General features: G+C 43.4%; 1 protein-coding gene across 1 annotated transcript in view; it reads left to right on the top strand.

The window, feature by feature from the left end:
* Window positions 1-22276, top strand: part of UBAP1 (ubiquitin associated protein 1) — a 56191-nt gene that overhangs the window by 14039 nt on the left and 19876 nt on the right. The window contains exon 2 of the mRNA XM_024217086.3: window positions 16113-16153. Coding sequence (XP_024072854.1) covers window positions 16120-16153 — 34 coding nt within the window. The 5' untranslated portion in view covers window positions 16113-16119. The remainder of the gene's footprint in view (window positions 1-16112; window positions 16154-22276) is intronic.

Below are 22276 nucleotides of genomic sequence, written 5' to 3'. Positions count from 1 at the left end.
CAGTTGATTGATCTGTATATTTAAAGTGCTTCAGGGCTGTGTTGCCATGGCTGATAGATCTGTCTTAGAGCAGGGGTAGGCAACCTATGGCACGCATGCCGAAGGCGGCACACAAGCTGATTTTCAGTGGCACTCACACTGCCCGGGTCCTGGCCACTGGTCCGGGGGGGCTCTGCATTTTAATTTAATTTTAAATTAAGCTTCTTAACCATTTTAAAAACCTTATTTACTTTACATACAACAATAGTTTAGTTATATATTATAGACTTATAGAAAGAGACCTTCTAAAAACGTTAAAATGTATTACTGGCACGCGAAATCTTAAATTAGAGTGAATAAATGAAGACTCGGCACCCCACTTCTGAAAGGTTGCCGACCCTGTCTAGGGGGAAAATGGTGGGGGCTTCAGTGTATTAGAATCTGGGATAAAAGTAGCATTTTGGGGAAATAGGGTGTTGCCAGAAGCTGTACGGGGTGGGTGGAGAAATCATGGTGGTCTAGAGTGGAAGCAGGTGTGTCTGAAAAGCTAAGCAGATGGGGCAGGGAGAATTGACTTTTTCAGGTGGAAAAGTCAAATACAACATGCTGTGTGAAGTTTATATATATTTGTCCTATATTTGACATCTCTGTGAAACTGGTTGAAACAAGAAGTTCTGCCCTATTGGAAAAGGTTAAGCATGTGATAAAAGGGGAATGCATGTGACTTTAGTATAAACACAAATGGATGAATTTATAATTCAAATTAAACACTGGCCCTATTTTTCTTGGGCAGTTTTATGTCCCATGTATGCGGAGTCTGATTTCACACTGTTATGAAACAGTGACTGATATTTGACCTGCTTAACATAAAGGCTAAAATCTGCTGCATCTCTCTGCAAATTTTTCTGCATTTTTTTTTTAGCTTTTTTTAGACAATTTTACTAAACAAAACCAGAATCCAATAAACGTTTACAATTGATAAGACCGACAAAAACACTTGTTAAAAACCATAGCGGCTACTATAAATACAAAAGACCCCAAAGAAGTGACATTAAAAAGAAAAATGCAACTGTTGCTTACAGTTTAGTGAATGTCATTATAGATGGGTTTCTTTCCATGGCATGGAGGGAGTTTGTATAACATCATGGTGTGTTAAACCTCCACTGAACTTGTGATGTTAGTTAACAGTGTCATTTAAATCCCTGATCATCGGCATGTAACCAAAGATCATAACATTTGTTTTTTTCATAAGGTTTAATGTCAAATGAAATAGTTTGAGATACCAGTTCAGAGCTTATCTTTAATAAAAGCAGTGGGACTGGGATTCATTATCCAGAAACTCAGAATTTGCTTCTAGGTAACAGAACAAAAGGTATTAACTAATTCCAAATCATTCCTGTGCCAAACCTTCCAATAACCTCAACTCAACAGGCATAAGGAAATCCTAACTAGCATAGGATTTTTCACTCACTTTTACCTAGAGTTTATGGATTAGAGACACAAAATTAGTATTATGGGGCAGTCCCAAAAGCTGATTCAGAGAAATAAGGTCTGGGGCGCCTTTGGGAAAACACTGTGCAGGATCTCCTGTGTGCCTAATATCGGAGTATAAACTTTTTGCCTATCGGGCGTCTCCCCCAATATGCAACAACTAGAGCAGAATTCTAATCACATGCTGACTTGGTGTCTAGATCTTTGTCACATGTGCAGAATGACCTAGTATTTTTCAATCAACTTGGCCAGAAGAATAGAATAAAATCAAGTTGTAATTTGTTTCACTTCATCTTAATGTTAGCAGCTCTTCCATATGTGATGGTTAAATAGACCAGAGAAAGCTAGATAGTGCTTTCCTTTTTAAAAATAATTAAATTTTAGGTTAAATTTTAATGTGTTAAGGGGAGAAGCTAATAATGCTGCCTAGAGCCAGGCCCGATTCAGGAAGACACTCTCAAAACTTCCTGGTTCTCTTCCTCAGTGGTAAGGTTCTGTCATGAGACCAACTACAGCTAAACCAATAAATGAAATCATTTGATGATAGACATTTAGAGCTCTTCATCTGAGGATCTCTGAGCTATTTGGAATTGGTATTGTCCGCATTTTACAGATGGTCAAAATAGAAGTTAAACATAACTTGCAAAAGGGACAAAAGTGCATGTTTTCCCCTTTCCTTTTCTAGAACAAGGTAGGCCTGGAAAGCTCTTCAGAAATGATTGTTTTACTTCAGAAATATCAGGGATTTCAAGTCTTATCTTCCCTGGCTTTGCTAGAGGGCTTAGAGGTCCCAGAGATGTATTGTGAGCTTTTCCCAGCCCTTAATTTAAGAGGTAATGATGGTGGATCTTCTCTTCCAGCTGTTTATAGAATGTATGAATTGAATAGATGCCAAATAAAGTGTAAACAGCCTGAATACATATCACTTCCCTTCTCAATCAGATTTCACTTGCTTGATATATTATGCTATAAATCGGCTAGCTCCCTGGTTGTCTATAGAGTGTTCTGGGAAGAACAGAGTAGATAAGGCTTGCATTTGTCATGTAAAACGCATTCAGGGAAACATTCTTGTGGTGGCCATAAAGCCCACTAAAGAAGCCAGAAAAGGCATAAGCCCATTTTCCTCCCCCCTTTTAGATTAACTGTAAATGACTTGCCCTGTGCAATATAGGGTCAGTGGCAGAAGCGGTAATAGAACTTGCACCTCCTCTCAGCCCTATGCTCTGACTGCTGCACTGTGCCCTCTCTGATTTGTTGAGGGTTTGAAAGTCCAGCATGGCTCGACTACTCCATATATCTTATGTGAGGATGTTATCTCTGGTGCTACTGAAGAAGCCATCAGCAAATCCACTCCCTCCAAGTTTCTCTGTGTCCCCAATTTCTGGTGAGAAGTTTGCCTGACAGCCACCTTGCTGGCAGAGTTTCATGAAGCCTATGGGAAGCACTGCACCAAGGGGAGGCAAATCCAGTCCTTTCAGGAAGAAAGGAGGGGTTGGGAAAAATAAAGAAGAGAACAGAAGATTTTCCCCTTTCCATATATCAAATCAGATCCCTCCCAGGAAGTGTATGCAATACTCCACCCTTAGGACAGTCACCATCCACTTGTCTTCATGAGACTTAGCAGCTCACCCTCTCCCCAACCTAAGGTTGCCAACCCTCCAGGATTGGCCTGAAGTCTCCAGGAATTAATATTTAATTAAATTAAATTCCGTTTTTTGTTGTAATGGCCTTGTTTTAAACAGGCTGCTTTTTCTGCTCGTGCGCTGCTTCACTGTCCCACTGTTTTTGCTGTCTCGTTCTTCATGCAATTTTCACTGTCATGTCTCCAAAGATGGCCTCAAGCTGAAGAGAAGGTATGCATGGGCCTGCCTCCGCCACAGCTCTCGCCCATATGTTACCATGTTATTAACCAGTTGTAGTTGATAAAATAATACTTGGTCAGTCATCTTGCTATGAGAATAGTGTACATGTGTGTGTGCAAGCAGTAAATTCACACCAGGGTGGATTTGATTTAATTCATGATTTAAATCACTTGTCAGGAAGCCTCGATTTAATCATGGATTTCTACATAGAAGTGCATTCTTGTTGGTTGTTATAACCTTAATACATATTCTTCACAACTCAGAGATAGATGTAGGTTTCATTTTTAGAAGGTACACACTAGACATTTTTAAAGTGATTTATTTTGAAAACTTTTCAGATTAGTTTTACAGCTATATCAAAAAATGAATGATTGTTTGGTTATTTCATTTACCAAAGGTAATTGAAGCAGATAGTTCACCTCCCAATGACTTCCTAAATATCTCCAATTCAGCAGGTTAATTATTAATATTTGGAGGATTTTCTTGCCATGCTGTATTAGGAGGAGAACATCACCAGGCAGACATTTCAATTGTTTTATTTAACTAAAACAACAACGTTATGTATTCTGGATTTTTTTTCTTCAACAGCAAACATATCATATTTTAACAAAACAAGCATATGTCCCTCGCTTCTCACATTTATCTCCAGACTTCTTCTCCTTGTCCTGATCTATCCACCCCCAACAATCTTCTATTTATTGAACTTTTTGAAACTTCGCAGTTTTAGAGAGAGGTAAGGGATTGACTCTGTGTATGCAAATGTGCAGAGGGACAATAGGGTTGAGGTCTGTTGTTTCTCACCTCTACATATTATTTATTTATTTAAAAACATTTTTGCTGTTAACAAACATGTTACCTCTGGTGACACAAATCCACAGTTTGAGAACTGCAAAACTAAGCATCTCTGATGGTATTTTCTAGACTGAGTCCCATTGGGTAGATAGAAAGATTAACCAAAATAATCTATACAGAAGCCCCTGGAACTCCATAAGATTGGGTCCCTAATCCATGAAGTATTGGAAGTCATTTACAAAACTTTTCTTAAACATTGCATGAATATATTGTCTCATACTATAGAATTAGACTTTATAATCCCTATTCCATGATGATATCTTTGAGCTATAGTTTTAATTAAGATACATTATTTTTAGAGACTTTTTTCCTCAAAAAGCATTTTATCAAAAAAATCTGATTTTAAATAAAAAAAAAATCCATTTTTTTCTTTTTTTTTAAATCCTTGGTTTTTATCCACCCTGATTCACACGCTGTGGCTCTTTTGGGTGAGCCACTGAGGTCTGAGTAGTACTGCCCTGACTCATATAGTTGATGGATTGTTCAACAATGGAAAAACCATTAACCAGTTACTCACCTACTACCTCATCAGTCCTTATTTTCTTTCCATTACATAAAGATAGATTAATTGAATGGGAAACGTAGTGTACTTTGATTTGGGACGTCAAGGTCAAAAGTGTCTTGGTTGTACTGGGGTTATAAAGGAAAACCGTTGTTTGGCTGCCCTGTTTCCCACTAAGAAGGGTCTTGAAAGTCCAGAACCACCACCACTTATGAGATGTGCTCTTAAATCCGGTGTCTTTAATAACTATTCTTACAAGCCTTTGTATTTATACTTTCTTTTGGTCTGCTTTCAGGTTTAGCTCCCATTGATGTATGGTGTTGGTTTAGCAGGAGGCACAAAGAGGCAATATCATAACATGCTTCATACACTTTCTTTAGAATAAAAAGATGGGGAGTGTTGAAAAGAAATTGATCTCTCTAAATGGTGCAGTTGCTGAATCTTTGCCACTGCTAGTGACATGCTATACAGCAGGGGTTCTCAAATTGGGGGTCGGAACCCCTCAGGGGGTCACGAGGGTATTACATGGGGGGGTTGCGAGCCCCACCCCAAACCCCACTTTGCCTCCAGCATTTATAATGCTGTTAAATATATAAAAAAGTGTTTTTAATTTATAAGGGGGGGTCGCACTCGGAGGCTTGCTATGTGAAAGGGGTCACCAGTAAAAAAAAGTTTGAGAGCCACTGCACTACAGTAATATTGGCACGAGGAGCTTTTAGTGAATATTATTGAGATCATTAAATCATGTTTCCACACCACCCAGTAACCCCTGGTAGACATAGAACTGTTTCCTTAATATGTTTTTTTGTTTTTGTTTTGGGGTTTGCGTTTTTTTTAATTTTGCATTTTCTCTCTCCTTCCTGCTCTGGTTTTATTTTAGGGAAGCTCTTAACAACTCTTTGTTCCAGCCCCCCTAGCCCTCAATCCCTGCCCCCCCTCAAAAAAAATTATTTGAGATGAATTTTGGGTCTGCAAACTGTGTTGCCCTTAATGCAACTGGTTAAGGTTTCTCCATCCAGACTTCTTTCAAATCCTGTGATTTAGACAGTCACATGCTATGTGTTACGTGGATCCTTCAGTATAAACTCTCTGCACTGGCAGTGTGGCTTTCATCAGATTGTGCTGTTAGTACAGTGTTCTCCCTTAGTTGAGTCACATCACATTGTGGGGCTTCTTGTTAAATCCTTAGCTAGTGGGCATGCTGTTTTAATTTCACAGAGGGACTTTCAAACTCTGTACATTTAGTTGAACTGAAATGGGGGCTAGTGCATATTTCTCAGTCCTGAAACAGGGAATGTCTTGGCTTTTGTCTTACAGATTTCAAAGCTTGCAGTGGCACTTGAAGTGATTAGAGTGGGTCTGCTTCAGACCTCCCTTTCTGCCAAGCTTGGTGAAAAAGCAGCTGCTCCTGCTCGGGGGGATGTGGTTGTAACTTGACATAAATCCAGTTTTCGAATGACATTAGATATCAAAAACATTATGGAGGGTAGTTCCGTGAAATCTCCTTTCATGAAAGGGGAATACTGACAGCAGTTATGTGAATGCAGTTGGTGTCTGCAGAGTTACATTAGAAGTACAAGGCTGGATTCATGCTGCAGACTTTTGGGAAATGTCACCTGCATGGAAGCAGAAGTGACTACAGACTGGTAATTGAGTCTGTGCTTTGTACATTGGTTATTTCTCTGGCCAGCCTTGGTTTTACTATGCTTTAGACTTCCAAATTAATATTTGAATCCTGTAACAAAGCTTTAACACTTACCAGGAGTAAGATTTCAATTTAAAATTTGTAGGTTGTAAGATCTTCAAGGCAGGGTTTGTACCTACATTTGTGTGTGTTCATAGCCTAGCACAGCAGAGCTCTGATGCCCATTATGGTCTTTGGCTGCTACTGCTACTAAAATACCTTCTGTGGCATTTACATCAGAAATTGCATATTTGAATCAAATCACTTATAGAATCATAGAAGTGCAGGACTTGATAGGTCATCAAATCCAGCCCCCTGTGCTGAGGCAGGACCAAGTAGTTAATTGATGCAATATAAATGACAAACAATTAACCCTTTATATAATTGAGGCCTTGATTGGCAATTTCCAGTGTGTGGGAAGGCTGCTGAATCTATTGACTTTAGTGGACCTGCGTGTGTGTGTAGTAGGCCTAACACACACTGGAAATTGCAGGATCAAGGACTTTGTTCTAAGTCTCCTTATTGTTTGGAAATCAGAGGAGCTGGCTCTGAACCGAGTGTGGTGGATGCCAATCACGCCTGAAAGTTTGTTGATTGCATCAAAAGAAATGAGGCAAGAAATATTTTCTTAGGCATCTGAATCTTAGCGGGAGAGTCGCTTCAAAGGGCTCCTGTGGTCTGGAGTCTAGACATCTGTAACCCTTCTGCCAGGTGGTGAATGGCAGCAAAAATAGATCTAGGTGCCTCTTGACATATAACTAAACTGGCTAAAGCCCACTCTGATACCCGAGAAAAGTAAATACTTCCTCCCTGGTGCCCTTAATGGGTAGAACTCCCCCACTCCCAAACACTCAGACTGTGTACAAATAAGGGATCCTTTATTGGGGACAGGGAACACAGTCATAAACTCGGGAAAATACAGTGCAATACAAAATACAATGCAAATGAAGAGTAAACTCCCCCCCGTAACTTTAGCAGTAGTCTGTCTAATGCCCTTCTAACCCACTGGTGAGAATGTCCCACAGTGTCCCTTGGCCACACCTTCCACCCATCTGCCTGGCCCCTTCTGTGCCATCTGACCCTCTGTCTGAGAGGGAGTGGACCTAATGAAGCCTAAAGTTAGCAGAAGGGGCTGCTAATGTCTTTGCCTCTGTGGCTGTGCAGCACTCTCCTTTCCAACCTTGGCGTGATCCTGGAGGAAGCGCCTCGAAAGCAGACTTCCCAGTACTTATTTCAGAAAGCCTTTGGTTTGGCATGTTTACTTGCTTGCAGAGAGAACTTGGTGAATGAGCTACTAGTGATAGCTAAGCTGAAAGTGGCATAGAGAGGAACCGTACTTCCCTAATGAGGAAAAGCTAATAAGGGCTCAGCTCCTGCAGTGAGCTCCGGGCAGGTGGACACTCAATAACTAATAAAAGTTAGTCCCTCATTAGACTGCTCCTGCGGTTGCAGGGTCTGCCTATGTGAAGCTCATTGCAGGGTTGGGGACAGTGTTAATGTCTACAGCTATAAAGATGGCAGAGTATGGAGAGAGCTTCTTTAACTTAAAAAACAAATCTTAAAAAATGAGGCGTGACAAACTAGCTGCAGCCACCCAAAGCCCACCCTGGTAGAGGAGAACCAGCACACACACACATAGTCCGTGTACAGAGTGTCAGAGAGGATCACAGTTCAGGGCAAGCGCACCCATATTTCCCCTCTGTGATCCAGCAAGGGCACCCATTCTAGACTTCTATCTCCTCACTTCTGATCGGGGTATCTCCAGGCTGAGCAATTCTCTGCCCTCACTGTGTAATCCGTAGCAAAAGACAAGACTGCCTAGACCAGTGGTTTCTAAACTAGGGTTTGAGAACCCCTGGGGGTTCACGAAATGTTACAGGGGGTTCTCGGGGGAAAAAATTCCATAATGGCGGCCAGAGCTCTCCCTAGGGACCCAGGGCAGAATGGGGCCAGTACCCTGGAGCCCCTGGACTTCCAAGGGCTTAGCAGATCAAAGCAAGCATCTCTATCACAGTGAGGAGATTTAAACTTCAAGACTCCTTGTAAGAAATGGAAAGGGAGGTGGATATTTTTTTGCTGTTTTTAAAATTAAATAGGCAGCTTGTATTGTTTTTAAAATTATTATGACCAAGTTTAAGCTTTGTTGTAACGTGCGTTGTTTGCCCGGACTGCTCAAGACCTGAATGCTTGTGTAGGAGGAACTCTTTGAGTTGGCTTCTTAAATACCTTCATGCTGTTTCACATCTGATACTCCTTGATGAAACATAGGAGCCTTGTCTTATAACCGGCTTATTCAAAGTGATACAAGCTATGAAAGTGAGATCTTGGAAGAGTGTTGCCGTTTTCATAATGTAATAAAAATACTGTAATTAATAATAAATAGTGTGTAATAAGCATGTCATAAAAACAAATTTTATATTTCCAAGCTCACCGCTTTTATAATTTAAACTCCGGTAAAGGAGAAAATCCCTGGAAATATTCATTTTTAGGATGGGGTTCGTGAGACTTGATATTTTAGTGACAGGGGTTCACGGGTTGTTAAAGTTGAGGAACCACTAGCCTAGACAGACCTGCTTGCTTTCTGTTCAGAGGCTAACAATGTAACTGCCCACAGTTAAGCTACCACACAGCTGTTTCTAGGCGAGCTTATTTATTTTTAGGGTAAAAACATTACAGAGAAAACATATTAAAACACAGTGAAAGAACCTATATGCATGCTAACAAACTTGCCAGAGATCACCCCAACTCCAGCAAGGGCTCTGACTGGTGATCAGTCCTTCAGACCCCACAAAAGGGTCTCTTCTATGGTCAGAAGTTCACAACAATCTCGGCTCAGAACTAGCACACTCATGAAAAGTTTAGTCCCTCCTTTTATATAGTGCAGGGGTCTTTGAGCTTGAGTTTTCAGGAGCAGGTAGTCAGTAGACAATGAGGTTTGTTTTCTTCCCAGGGCTTAGCTTCAAAAGGCCTCCCAAGTACCTCCTAGGAAACCCACTAAACACTTATTGTCCCAAACTGTTCTTTGAAGTTTCTAACATTTTTCCAAGGTTCACGTTAGTCAGTTTCCTGGAAAAGTTACATATGATCCTACGATAACACATAATTGTAGTTTGAATATAATGGACCCAAAAGATACTACATTTAATTGGATAAAGTTTAATGTAATTCAATAAGGTTTGTCCAGGACATTGTAGGAAATTGCCCTCTGCCACAATCCGATTGCAGAATGGTGGAAGAGGGAGGTTTTCAGAATGAAACCTCTTTCGAAAAGGAGCCTGTAATGTGCATGCTAATCCACAAACAGCCAAGCCCCCCAGTGCAATAAGTTCCCTGTCCTGCATTTTCCTGCTATTCCAGTGTTTGCTGTATGCCCGGCTAAGGGCTTGCAAATTCAAATTCACACCCTACCTTAATCCGAATGATCTTTCAAGTGTAGACAAGCCCCAAAAGCAAACCAGGTGTGTGTTTACTGTAGGGTAACTATACTGCTGTAAAAGCCCAGTGGAGGCGAGGCATTGTAGTATGAGCTGAGGGGTGAAAACATTATTTACTGTGAGATCGCTAGAGGAGCTTGGGTGGGAAGAGATGAGCATAGTAGTGAAAACATTATCTACTATCTTTCTTATCAGTTTAACCTCCCTGAGCTCCCTCACAGCACGCAGCACACTGCAGCCTGCCGTGTGTCTATTAGGATTTTACAGTGAGATGGGTAACGTGCATTAATTATCCCATGGGAAAAACATACCTTTTGGGGCAGTAAAGACAGCCTAAATTGTAGTCTTTTGGCATGACTGCGATTCCTGGTTGATACCTGTTAGTACCGTAGAAGTCTTTTTGTGCTGGGCATTCACATCTTTATTTTGTAAGATGTATCCAACTAGCCTTTGGTGTTCCTGGACCAAGTTCAGTGTCCTATTCACTGGCAGTGCTTAGCCAGTGCTGATTCCTGTGTATAACAGTTACGCGTAGCCTGGGCTTTGCACAGTCTGAGCGGGTTCATAAGGATTATAGTGATATAATAATCTACAATCTCTTCCGTTTCAGAGCCAAACCTTTGCAATCTGTCTTTCTGCTGCAGCAGGAAAGATTAAGCTGCTTCTGGTACTCTGATATGCAGCCAGTAGTGTAGGGTGTGAGTTTACTCTAGATAATTCCTGTTGGCGTCACAGAGCAATCCCTCCCCTTTGTGCACTGAAGTTTGAAAATGTTTTTTCTCTCCTCCCATTTAAGGTATCTTTTAAAACTTTGTTTCTGACCGTTCTCCAGCGTTAGCCGGTAAATAGAGACATGATCATAGTAAGGAATGTAGGATTTGTAATAACCCATGGTAGTGTCCAAAGGTCCTTGTTTTGAGTTAGACCTCGTTGGGCTAGGTGCTGAAATTAGAGGTACACGCAGGGCCTGTCCCAAAGATCTTACAATCCAAGGCTAGTGACATATGAAGGGTGGGGACAATGGAATCAAATAGGGTCTCTACCTACATGTGAACTCATGTTGCTTTTTCTTGTAATAAATATCAAGTTGACTTTCCCCAAATCTTCCTTTGCTTAGTCATTGTATGTTAATTATATCTTCAGTTATTGCCCAGCCCTATGATTGAGGGCCGGTCTACACTCCAGGGGATGATCAATCTAAGTTACACAACTTCAGCTGCATGAAAAACGTAGCTGAAGTCGACGTACTTAGATCTACTTACGGTGTCTTCACTGCGGTGTGTTGACGGGAGACGCTCTCCCGTCGATTCCCCTTGCGCTTCTCGTTGAGGTGGAGTACTGGAGTCAACGCTAGAGCAATCGGCGGTCGATTTATCGCGTCTATACTAGACACAATAAATCGACCCCCGTTGGATCGATTGCTGCCCGTTGATCTGGCCGGTAATGTAGACAAGCCCTTAGTGTCTAAAAGGTATAGTCTCTTTAATATAGTGTGTGATCTACTATTTCATTCCTTTCTTTGTTGAATTGGGGCTGCTTTAAGTCCCATTTACACTGGCAGTTAAACAGTGCAACTGGGCCAGGTAATCCATAGGTTGCTTGGACCTTGACCGCCTTTCGTTGCATTATTTGGGCTGCAGACTTAGTGCCTGCGATCTGCATCCCTTGAGAAGCTGAAGTACTTTCTTTGTTCCCTCTTCAGGGGTATCCCCTATCTCCAAAGCCAGTAGTGTTTGGTTTAGTGTTTTTTGGAAATTGTACAGAAATTAAGAGCAATTGTGAAATAAACAAGCCTAGAGGTGTATTACAGAAAGCATCAGCAGAATGACACATGGTTGAGTTAAAAATAGATTCCGAGTTACCTCACATGAGTCATTGCTCACAGCCTAAAATCAGCCCATGGTGCTCTGGGAAGGCTTGCTAGACTCTGGACAGTTGTTTTGTTATGCTTATAAGAAGCACATGTGCCTTTTTTCAGGGGAAAAGGCAATACGCCACACACACAGACACACAGACACACACAGTCTGTCCGGCGTGCGTTACCAGACCGGATCAATCTAGTGGCCAAGACGAACCCAAAGTTTCATGGCAAGGCACCCTGTTTATATAGTGATTTTCCTTCATTCGGACCAATGAGTTTTGCACTGTCATGCTGTAATCAATTGTTGTTTGACTGCTTGTTTTCTTACATTGTCCTTCTCATTCTTTACCACTGCTATCTAGTCCCCATTGATAGGTGCCTGTCTCATCTTTAGAGTCATCAATCTGCCCTCCTCTGACATTTCAATAGGGGTGTGTTGCAGCCTCCTGGCACCCTTGCCTCTGTCTCCAGTTCCTCCCTCGTACATCTGGCTCAGCGATGGCCTTCACAGTTATCTCGTTACACATACATTCCTCATTCACACACACAACAGAATTAAAAATGGGAGGAGGGATAGCTCAGTGGTTTGAGCATTGGCCTGCTAAACCCAGGGTTGTGAGTTCAATCCTTGAGGGGGCCACTTGGGGATCTGGGGCAAAATCAGTACTTGGTCCTGCTAGCGAAGGCAGGCGGCTGGACTCAATGACCTTTCAGGGTCCCTTCCAGTTCTATGAGATAGGTGTGTGTGTATTTATTTATTTATTTAAACTTACACAGAACATTGTGCGATGCACAAGAAAACAATCGGGGCATTCTTTTACTTATTTTAAAATGCTAAACCTACAACAAAGTAATGATCTTAAAATGTCTGTTACTGCCTTGAAATCAGCCCAGACACAGATTCCGGCTGATGGATCTTTACCAAATGACCCATTAGGCCATTCCTTTCTGCTATTCCAAAAGGGTAGCTGGCAGGATATGGTCAAATCCTACACCAGTACATTTAATACAAGCTACATTATTATCTCCTTATTCTTTATCCTTCATTCTAAATCATACAAAATACAAACATAAAATCCTACTACTACAGTTTCATGTTGGGACATGGCGCACAGACAGATCTGGGGGTGGTGATGGGGGACCTTAAGAGCACAGAATAAAGTCTCACATTCATGCAGTCACTACTGGATCTCTCTGCCTTTATCACTGTCAGTGATGGTATACTGGTGACCTGCATACAAGACCTGGCAGGTGAGGCTACTAGGGTGCTAAAATCACCCCAGTCCTTTCCCCTTGGACAGATCCCAGAGAGTCATAAAGGGCACTGCTCTTTCACAAAAGCTCTTGCATATGGAATCACGAAGGAATGGGGGATACAGGACTATAGAGCAGTATTAAAGATAGATCTTGAAGAATCCTTTGCCCATGGTGAGTAGGAAACTTTCCCAGGGTGTGCATTACATTTCTAGCCCTTATAACTGCAAAGGAAACATTCCAAATGAGAATTGAATGTAAACTGAGGCACTGCCATCTTCCTGAGTCTGCAGATGGCTCAAACTCAGTACTTGGCAGGCTGGAGCATGCTCAAAACTGCTGCTCAGAGCCCTCTGGCTTGCAATGAAATAGATTGTAGTTCAGCTGCTGACTGTCAAAGCTCTTAGTAATAGTAGCAGAGGACACCCCTGGAGCTATTCACAGAGGAGGAAGACCCAAAAAGGAGGTTGGGGGGCGGGGGGAAGAGTAGCAGCCGGTGGAAGGTAAAGTTGTAGAAACTCCTAACTTGCTTGTGGGCAGTTGAGGTGTCTGTAGGCTGGGGTGCAGAGAGACTGGCATGTTCTTTCTTCCATTCAGCAAAGAGAGGAGTTTGTGGGCGATCAAACTCATCTAAGCTGAATGTGGCTATGAAAGTTGGTAATCGTGAACCTGGTCCGGGGCAGTAGGTTGGGGTAGATTGGTTTCTTACCTGGGTACGTCCCCTGGACAGTGCCAGGAGTGGGATGGGAGTGGTACCTATATTACATCACTTTGGCTACTAGATTTAGTCCTGTGTCCTGGGTATTTATTAACAACTTCCAAGGCCTGGGTGTGAGGGGATGGTATGGGGGGAGGGGAGGGGAGGAGAAGGAAAGACAGGAAGAGCTGCACCAGGACTTAGTAGAGGAATGAAAGGCAAGAGAAAGTGGAGTGAAGTTTGGAGGGAAAGTGTAATAGCAGGAAGAGAGGTGCTAAAGTTACACTTAGAACATTCACTACATTGGATTTGCAATAAACAATGCACAGCTGTCTTGTTACTTTCAATGGCAAGGGACACTGCAGCGCAATTGTAGCTTTTTTTTTGGGGGGGGGGGGTGCAAGCTAGGAGACTTACTCAATGGACTAGTAGGCAATGCTTTCTGTTCCCCTCCCCCAAAACCCCACCAGAAACCTGTCATTGTTTTCATGTGCGTTACTGGTGGATCAGGGTAGGTGGTTCTTTTCCTTTCTCTGGTTCAGGTGATGTTACACCTAAAATGCTCTGTTCAAATGTGGTCCTCTCATTGATAGGAGGTAGACGTATTGGAGGGAATCCAAGGAGATTGGTTTGAAGAAAGACCGAGTAAGAGTGAGCTTGGTCAATCAATGCCATTTTGGGGTGATGGGGGCGGGGGAGGCAGAGGGAGAATGTTACTGTGCATAGATTTGAAGGGTGTCGGCATTAAGGAAGGAGAAGAATCCTTGGGTGCCATAAATGTGGTCTGACCAGGAATAGTAGGATTAAATTAAGAAAAGGAACATTTTAGGGGGAGCTTCCTAATGATGCAATCGATTAGACTCATTCTCCTCTAGGAAGATGGCCTGTGTTAAGTAGGTGTCAACAATAGGTCTGCCCTAATCAGGGTGAGATTTCTTTGCTACTTGTGTAGGCGGGGCCAGACTATGTTAATGAAGAATGCGTGCTGATCTTGATTCATGCATAATATGAAACTCTAGGATCCAAATCCTGTCTACATTAGATGTTAAGTGCTGTTTGAAATCATATTCATTGAAATATGAGCGCGATTATCTTGTTTAAAACCACCATCTACTTTTCCTAGACAGCGCTAGCTGGGCACTCGTTCAGACTTTTTAGCGCTCGGAGTTATCAGGGCAGGAAGTGTTCTAGGTAAACTGCCAGCTGCATTTGAGAAACAAAGCTTTTAATGAGGATGGGTGTTGCTGAGCTGCCTGCTGCTGTGCTGAAAGTGGCCTTTCTTGGCCGCCAGCGTTAAGATATAAATCTGGTCAGAGAACAAGTCATTGGCAAAGCTAATAAAATCTGGGAGTTCTGAATCCATCCTCTTCCTCCAGTCCCCAGAGCAGACTCCTTCCCTTTCCTTCCCTCTGCAATCATCAAAATAAAGACCTTCCTGATGAAACCACGGCCAAAGGCCTCTGGGTCTAATAACCTTGACGCTGTAAACTTAACAATGAGAGAAAACAGATGCATGTTGTGCTTGTTTAGTGAGTTACAGCCTCTATTGTGCTTGTCCACAGGTGGTATAGTCCAGGGACTGCTAGTAGATCTGTGCATATCTTAGGCACATTGTATTCACTTTGACCTGTGTCCCAACTTCTGCAGAGGTTTTCTTAACATTTACTAAAGAGAGTTTGTCTGTTAAAATGTCCTAAGATGCCAAATAATACATGATGTTTATGGAATCTACACTATGTAGTTTTCTGCCTTCTAGGTAGTGGGAAGTACACATGGGCAAAGGTCAGTTTCACTGCTGGCTTCTGCATCTCCTGACTGGGTTCCTGAAAGGGGCTCGTACTTTCTAAGTGTATCAGTGAAAATAGGGTTTTGGACACAAATGAGCTAAATCTGCTTTGGTTTTGTTTTTCCCCCCATGTAGGGTAAACATGTTTAGTATCTTAATACCAGCTGGAGAGGAAGGAGGCTCTTGTGCTTCAAACACAGAGTCAGGGTACCTAGGTTCTTCCTGACCGTGCCCCGATTGTGTGACTTTGGGCACGTTACTTAACAATTTTCCTGCCTCGTTTTGACCTGCCCCGTCGCCAGTGGTCCCTGTTGAACAGGTTCTGGACCGGGCAAGGTCTCTGCAGCCAACCAGTATCGCTGGGGCCTTCGTGACAGCCCTTTGTGCAGCTGCAGCACAACACAGATGATGACACACGTTGTCGATGACTAGGTTCAGCAGTGGCTAGAAGAACTGCATCACGCCACTGAAGATGCCATCGCTTGGCTAGACGACTATGCACACGCTAAATAAATACTTAACAATCCGGGTCTGTTTCGCAGACTGTAAAATGGGTTTGCTTACTCACGGCTCAGGGGCATTAGGCTAAATTTGAACAAATGTTTGCAAAGCGTCCTGAGATCCTTGGGTGGGAGGCAAAACAGAAGCTCATAGTATTATACTGTTTAACATATGTGAAAGATTATTAATGCTTCTAAACTGTTTTTCAGATTCTAAATGGCTTCTAAGAAGTCGGGATCCGACTTTCACGGTAAGTGAAGTGCAGTATTTTTGTATTGGAAAGAGATTAATGTGAGGAAACTCCCTGTAAAACATCGTGTTGCCACTAATATAGATTTTTATTTCATCTAATAATATAACGGGATTGGGTGGCTCTTGGGATTAATAGGAGACTCTAGAGCCTTTCACCATCGTGCTACTGACCCAAAGTAGCCATTTTCTGTTGGCTGTTGATTGACCTGTGTGAAATGAGCTTGGTCTCAATCTAGGTTTTCAGTGGACGTGTGCACTTCAGAAACCTCCACTGTTGGCATTAACTGGCCGTCAGCACAGAGGCCATGGCTTGAGTGCTCAATGGAGATTAGTCTGCTTTGTCTCTGCTAGAGCTGGTCCTTCCATATCAGGCCTGGACAGGGCATTGGTGGGGCCGTGATGAGGAAACTTACACTGCTGTTGCCTATGCCTGTTCTCTCTCTAAACAGAGGACTTCAGTCTGGTATCTTTCACTCATGGCATTAAGAACACTTCAAACATGAAACGAGAAAATCCCTAGCTTGGTGTATGCACGTGTGTGTGAAATTAAACCAATAGTAGGCCAGTGGAATAGCGTTTGCAGAAGCAAACTCTGTATGGTGAAGGTTGCAACTTCACTTTAATTTTAAATTGTTTTTCCTCATTTATAACTTCCATAAAGTCTCCTTATGACTGAAACTGCTCATGCTTTTGGTGTCTGCCCTGTGATGAATTTATTTCAAATAAAGTTTGAACTAAATCCATTTAAGTAACTTACATTCCGGTAAGTGGAGGAGGAGAAGAAATGCATTTTCTGTAAGGTCCTGATCCTGCACACATTTAAGCATGTGCTTAATTTTACACACGAGTAATCTCACTGAAGTCCATTTGTGTAAAGCTAAGCGTGTGTTTGCTGGAGTCGGGCCTAAAGTTGTGGAATGGGAGGGTGGGAAACTCAAATATTGCAATTTTATGTGTTATCAAGAATTGCATGTGAAATTACCAGTACCAGCCTAAGTTAAAGCGATTGTCCATGCAGACTTCTTCCTTTTCATAGAGTGCAGAGTCCCTTCTCTTTCCAGATAGCGTTTCAGGTGAGCAAGATGACACTAGAGCACTCCACCATGGGGGAGATGAAGGCTTGGAAACATCTGCACCATTAATTTGACCTTTACGCTTTCTCGTTGTCCTAGTATAAAGGGACATGAATTAATGCCCAGAAAGTGACATTAGCAGGGAAAGGACTATAAACAAGTCAGACTGACTAGCCTAGGAAATGCAAAATGAAAACATAATAAATACTGAAACTAGACTGTAAAATTGTCTTTAATCAAAGGTGTGAATAGGTAAGAAATGGTATTTAATTTTTAATATGTCTTGTCAGAGTTCAGGAGCAAAGTTAGCTGGACCGTGTGCTGTTTAATTGCTGATTACTGTTGACTGCGAGCTAAGATGTGAAAAAATTATCTAAGTATGTGTGCAATGCAGAAATAATATTGCATTTGGAGTCATAGGTTTTACAGTCCTGGGCTCTAATTGTTACAACCTGGTGGGGAACGCCCCTTGTATTCAAAATAACAAGAACAAAAGAAATGGCTCTGCAACATCAGTAGTTAACTGAAATACCCTGTTGTGAGGCCCTCTGTGTTTCTGCTGATATTGGCAATTCTAACACTAAGTTTATTGCTGTGCTGACTTAAACTCGCTGGGGAGGGATGGGCACAACTTTTGTTTTGTCATCTCTTGGGGAATTAGTGGGGAAAATTCTTTTCAATCACCTCCCAGTGTCCAGAAGAACCAATAGGTGATACTGTCCCTATAATTGCAGCTTACTACAAAACATCTAGCCCAGCAAGCAGTTGCAGCTTAGCATGTACAGCAGGCTTCTGGAACTGTACAGAGTTGACACTTCAAATGAACACACTCGCCCTGCTCACTGTTCATGGGAATTTACATGAGGCTATTACGAAAGGTGTGTGGGAATGGGGCCTGGGTTATAACTGGAGCTTGGAGAAAGCCACCTTCTGAATTCATCCTTCAGAAAGAGAATGCTCCAGCGCGTTTCTCTGAGCACACAGCTCAGTGCACTGTGGTGTTTGAAGAGCTAGACGCTAGAGACTTGCAAGCCGAGTGGATGGCAGTGCCTGGAAATGTAGCTTTCTGCAGGTGTGTTGAAAGGGTGAAGTGAAGTTTCCCAAGGGCAGTGTGTGATGTTTTGCTCACGCAGTGCTAATTGTTGCCACACAGGTGGAAAGTTGCTGCTGCCACTTCCTCAGGTGATGTCCGAAAACTACTCCAATTATTCCTCGTGTTTATAAGGGTAGTGCGAAGGGCCAACTTAGAATGGGGCCCCATCGTGCCAGGCGCTGTGTAGAGTACCAGGCAGTCCCTTCTCGGAAGACCTAACAATCTAAATAGACAAGACCGACATATGATGGGGGAAAGGGTGTAACATGCAAGCAGGATGAACAATGTGATGGCGGCAAGGAGGGGATCAGCTAAATGGAAGGAAAAGGGAAGGGGGCGAGGAGGGACAGGCAGGAGTGAAGCTGAGGTGAAGACACTGTGATAGCGAGGGAGGGTTGGAGAAAACAGTCGATCGGCCAGAGACAGTCGGAGAACATTCTGCAGTTTTGACTGGACTATCCCTAGGTCCCTGCGGTGGCTGCCTGTTCCTACCAGCTGGAGTCTCTGGCTGGCTGTTCTCTGCACGTTTTCCCCCAAGGCTACATGATGGGGAGAGGAGACACCACCTGGATCCTAGTGCCCAGAGTGTGTGTGTGTGTGTGTGTGTGTGTGTGTATATGGGGGTCTTCACTGCACAGTTCTGGTTCCAGGGAGTGCTGGGCGAGGGGTAACCCTGGCTGGACCCCATTTTATCCCCTCCACCCAGTGTGACCGCTAAAGTTACCTTCTTACTGTTTTGAACCAATTCCCCACATCAGTGGTGACCTCTTTACATGTTCACTAATCAGTCTGGCAGCTTGGAGGCCAGTGTTTCCTGGCGATGCACCTAAGGCATATGGGGTCAGTCGTATGTTTATATAAACAGCGATACACAGGGATAGTGGCTCTTTTGTTGGTCTTGGCCGAGGCAGAAAGGCTGGTTTGAATAAAGCCGGTGGGTGCATGTTTTTCTGAACTTCCTGGGGCTGCTATAATAATGGCTTAAAGTGAGTCCAAATTCCAAGTAGCCACGTATTAAATATCATCCTGTTACTTACTGTGAGTTGTAACACACTCATGTGTGCGTGCTGCTGTGGATGAACACTGAGCAACAGCCGTGCCTACGTCCGTATCAAAATGCAATTTCTTCTTGTTCCCTGCTTTGAAGAGTCTGCTTTTTAAAATCATTTCTGGGGAATTGGCATGTTCAGCCCTCTGCAAAAAAGCCATTGGCTTAAATCACCTTCTGGGCAGGACTCTAACCATATTCTGATACAAAGGAAAATCCCTGACCCAGGTAAAACAAATGAAATACACCTTTCTCTCCTTTCTCCTCCACAAAAGGAAATCTATAAACCCATCATGAAATGTCCTGGAAAGGATACCCCGAGAGAGAGAATACATTTCCCATGTCTATGGCAGACCTTCGGGAAATACCAGGTTACAGTGGTGGTCACAGAGTCAGAAAATCAGTATACTGGGAAGAAACTAAAAATCATTTCCCAGTAATATTTGTAACGTATCACACGTAGCAACAAGCTAGTTCCTGAGTAGAACAGCCAGTCTTTGACTGTACCGTCCCTTTGCCTTAGTGCTGTATGTGATGTCTTTAGCTCATGATTATTTTTAATGCCATGTAACTTTTAATCTCTGCCTACCTGGTGTTCAGATAAGACCAAGGCAGAGAGCAGTAGTCACACTCCTGCTCATGCCTGTCACAACGTGTGGTGTAGCACAGGCTACAGCCGCTGGCTTTTTTCTTTGCCCGGGGGTGCTCAACCCCCGCTCAGGCCCCACCCCCACTCCACCTCTTCCGCCAAGCCCCCACCTCATCCCATCTCTTCCTGCCCCCACTCTGCCCAGGCCCCGCCCCCATTCCACCCCATCCCGCTTCTGCCTGTCCCCGCTCCGTCCCCTCCCTCAAGCGCACTCCGTCCCTGCTCTTTCCCCCTCCCCCCAGAAGCTCCTGCACTCTTTGGAACAGCTGATCCGTGGCAGGCAGGAGGCGCTGGGAGGGAGGAGGAGGAGTTGATTGGCAGGGCCACCAACGGACATGAGGTGCTGGGGGGAGGGGGGAATTGGCTGTCAGTGGATGCTAAGCACCTGCTAATTTTTTTCCGTGGGTGCTCGAGCCCTAGAGCACCCACAGAGTCGGTGCCTATGGCACAGGCAGCGCATGCAATGCCCCAATTGCAGCTATGCAGGTGAAACCAGACAATCACTCCGCTCTCGAATGAACTCTCACAAGAAAATAAGACAAAAACACCCTGTCGCTTGTGGGTGAACACTTTTTACAGCGAGATCAGATATAGAGTGATCCATCAGTCATCAGCGTCGAGGAAACCTGCACAACGCTTTCAAAAAATGACCCTAGGAACTTAAATTTATAACTTTGCTAGATACTAAAACTCATGGACTGAACAGAGATACCGGATTTATGGCTTATTAGAACAATCGATAACCCACTAACAACAACCTCCCTCCCTCGTCCCATTCCCACCCCCACCCACTGCCTCTCCTCCCCTTCCCTTTCCCCCCTGTGATTGGAGGTCACTTCACCTTGAATGGTCCCTTGAAATATGTGTTAACTACTTATGCTAAACAATCTGTTCCACCTTGTATTTTATTTAGCTGTGACGCTGAGTACAGGCAAGTCTACACTACAAAATTAAGTTGACCTAAGTTACATCAACATACAGCCAGCACAGTAATTAAATTGTCCACGCTTGTGTTGGCGGTGCACGTCCTCACCAGGAGCGCTTGCACCAATTGCACTGTCAGCGTGGGGCATTGTGGGATGGTTTCTGAAAGGCAGCAGCAGTCGCTGTCAGCAACGCAGTGACTACACTGACACTGCGTTGACCTAACTACATCAGCCTAAGCGCTACGCCTCTCGTGGGGGTGGAGTGATTATCGGTGTAGTGGATAACTTGCATCAGTGGGAGCTGAGTTTTAGTGTAGACACTTAGTTAGGTCACTCACTGTAAGCTGCCTTACCTCAACCTAACTCTGTAATGTAGACCAGGCTTATGTTTCCCAGACCTCAAGAAGAGCTCTGTGTAAGCTTGAAAGCTTGTCTCTCTCACCAACAGAAGTTGGTCCAATAAAAGATATCACCTCACCCACCCTGTCTCTCCCATACAATCAAAGGGAGTCTAGTCCAGTTCAGATGGGTTGTGATTCCCATTCCTATTGATTGGCATCTAGTCACTATCTCTGCATAAACGTAACACTTCGGAGTTGTTAGTTTGCCAGTTTAAATACACAAATCCTTAAGCTAGATGCCTTGTTGCAGTAATGGCCGTGGTCCCCTCCAAACACTGAAATTGCAGTGCTGTTCAGCAGTCACGGAGTATGTTGCTATCTCTGCTGCAGGCGCAATGCATAAAAATACTGTTAAATTCTCTGAGAGACTTCTACAGTTCACGGTCATGGTGAGAAACAAGATCGGCTCTAGAATAGTCAGTCCCAGGGATTCAAAGCTGAAAGGACACTATCTCTCTAGCACGGATCTGAGAGCAGGCTGATATGCTACATACTGCAATGCTGTCATTGCTTGGGCCCGCTGAAAGTCTTCAGCCCCCAGGTGATAGGGTGTTTCCTGTTTTTGAAAACCTGTCCTTCATTAAAGCGCCTGGCTGCATTCTTGTAGATGATTCAGTAATAGAGGAGCACAGGAGGTATTTATGAATGGCCATTTAAGTTTGAAATTTGGTCAGAGGGAGATGACATATTGGTAATCTTTGGGATTGCTCAAGCTGTGAAAAGAGGTTAGTTACTCAGCTCAGCCTCTCCTGTAAGGTGGTGGCCGTACTCTGTAGCTGCATCTTCTATAATATTCCAACCCCAACAGTGAACGTACAGATGAACTGATCATTGAATACTGGTATAGGAGTGGGGTTAATATCCCTTTCAAACAAAGTGCCATTCAGATTGGCTTTTGGAACTCCTTTTATTCTCCCAGCTGGGGGTGCGG

This window comes from Terrapene carolina, unplaced genomic scaffold, assembly GCF_002925995.2.
Source record: "Terrapene carolina triunguis isolate 2854851 unplaced genomic scaffold, T_m_triunguis-2.0 Scaffold998, whole genome shotgun sequence".
NCBI classification, from domain to species: domain Eukaryota; kingdom Metazoa; phylum Chordata; order Testudines; family Emydidae; genus Terrapene; species Terrapene triunguis.
Note: the sequence above shows the minus strand (reverse complement) of the source record. Positions and strands in the feature narration are given on the sequence as shown.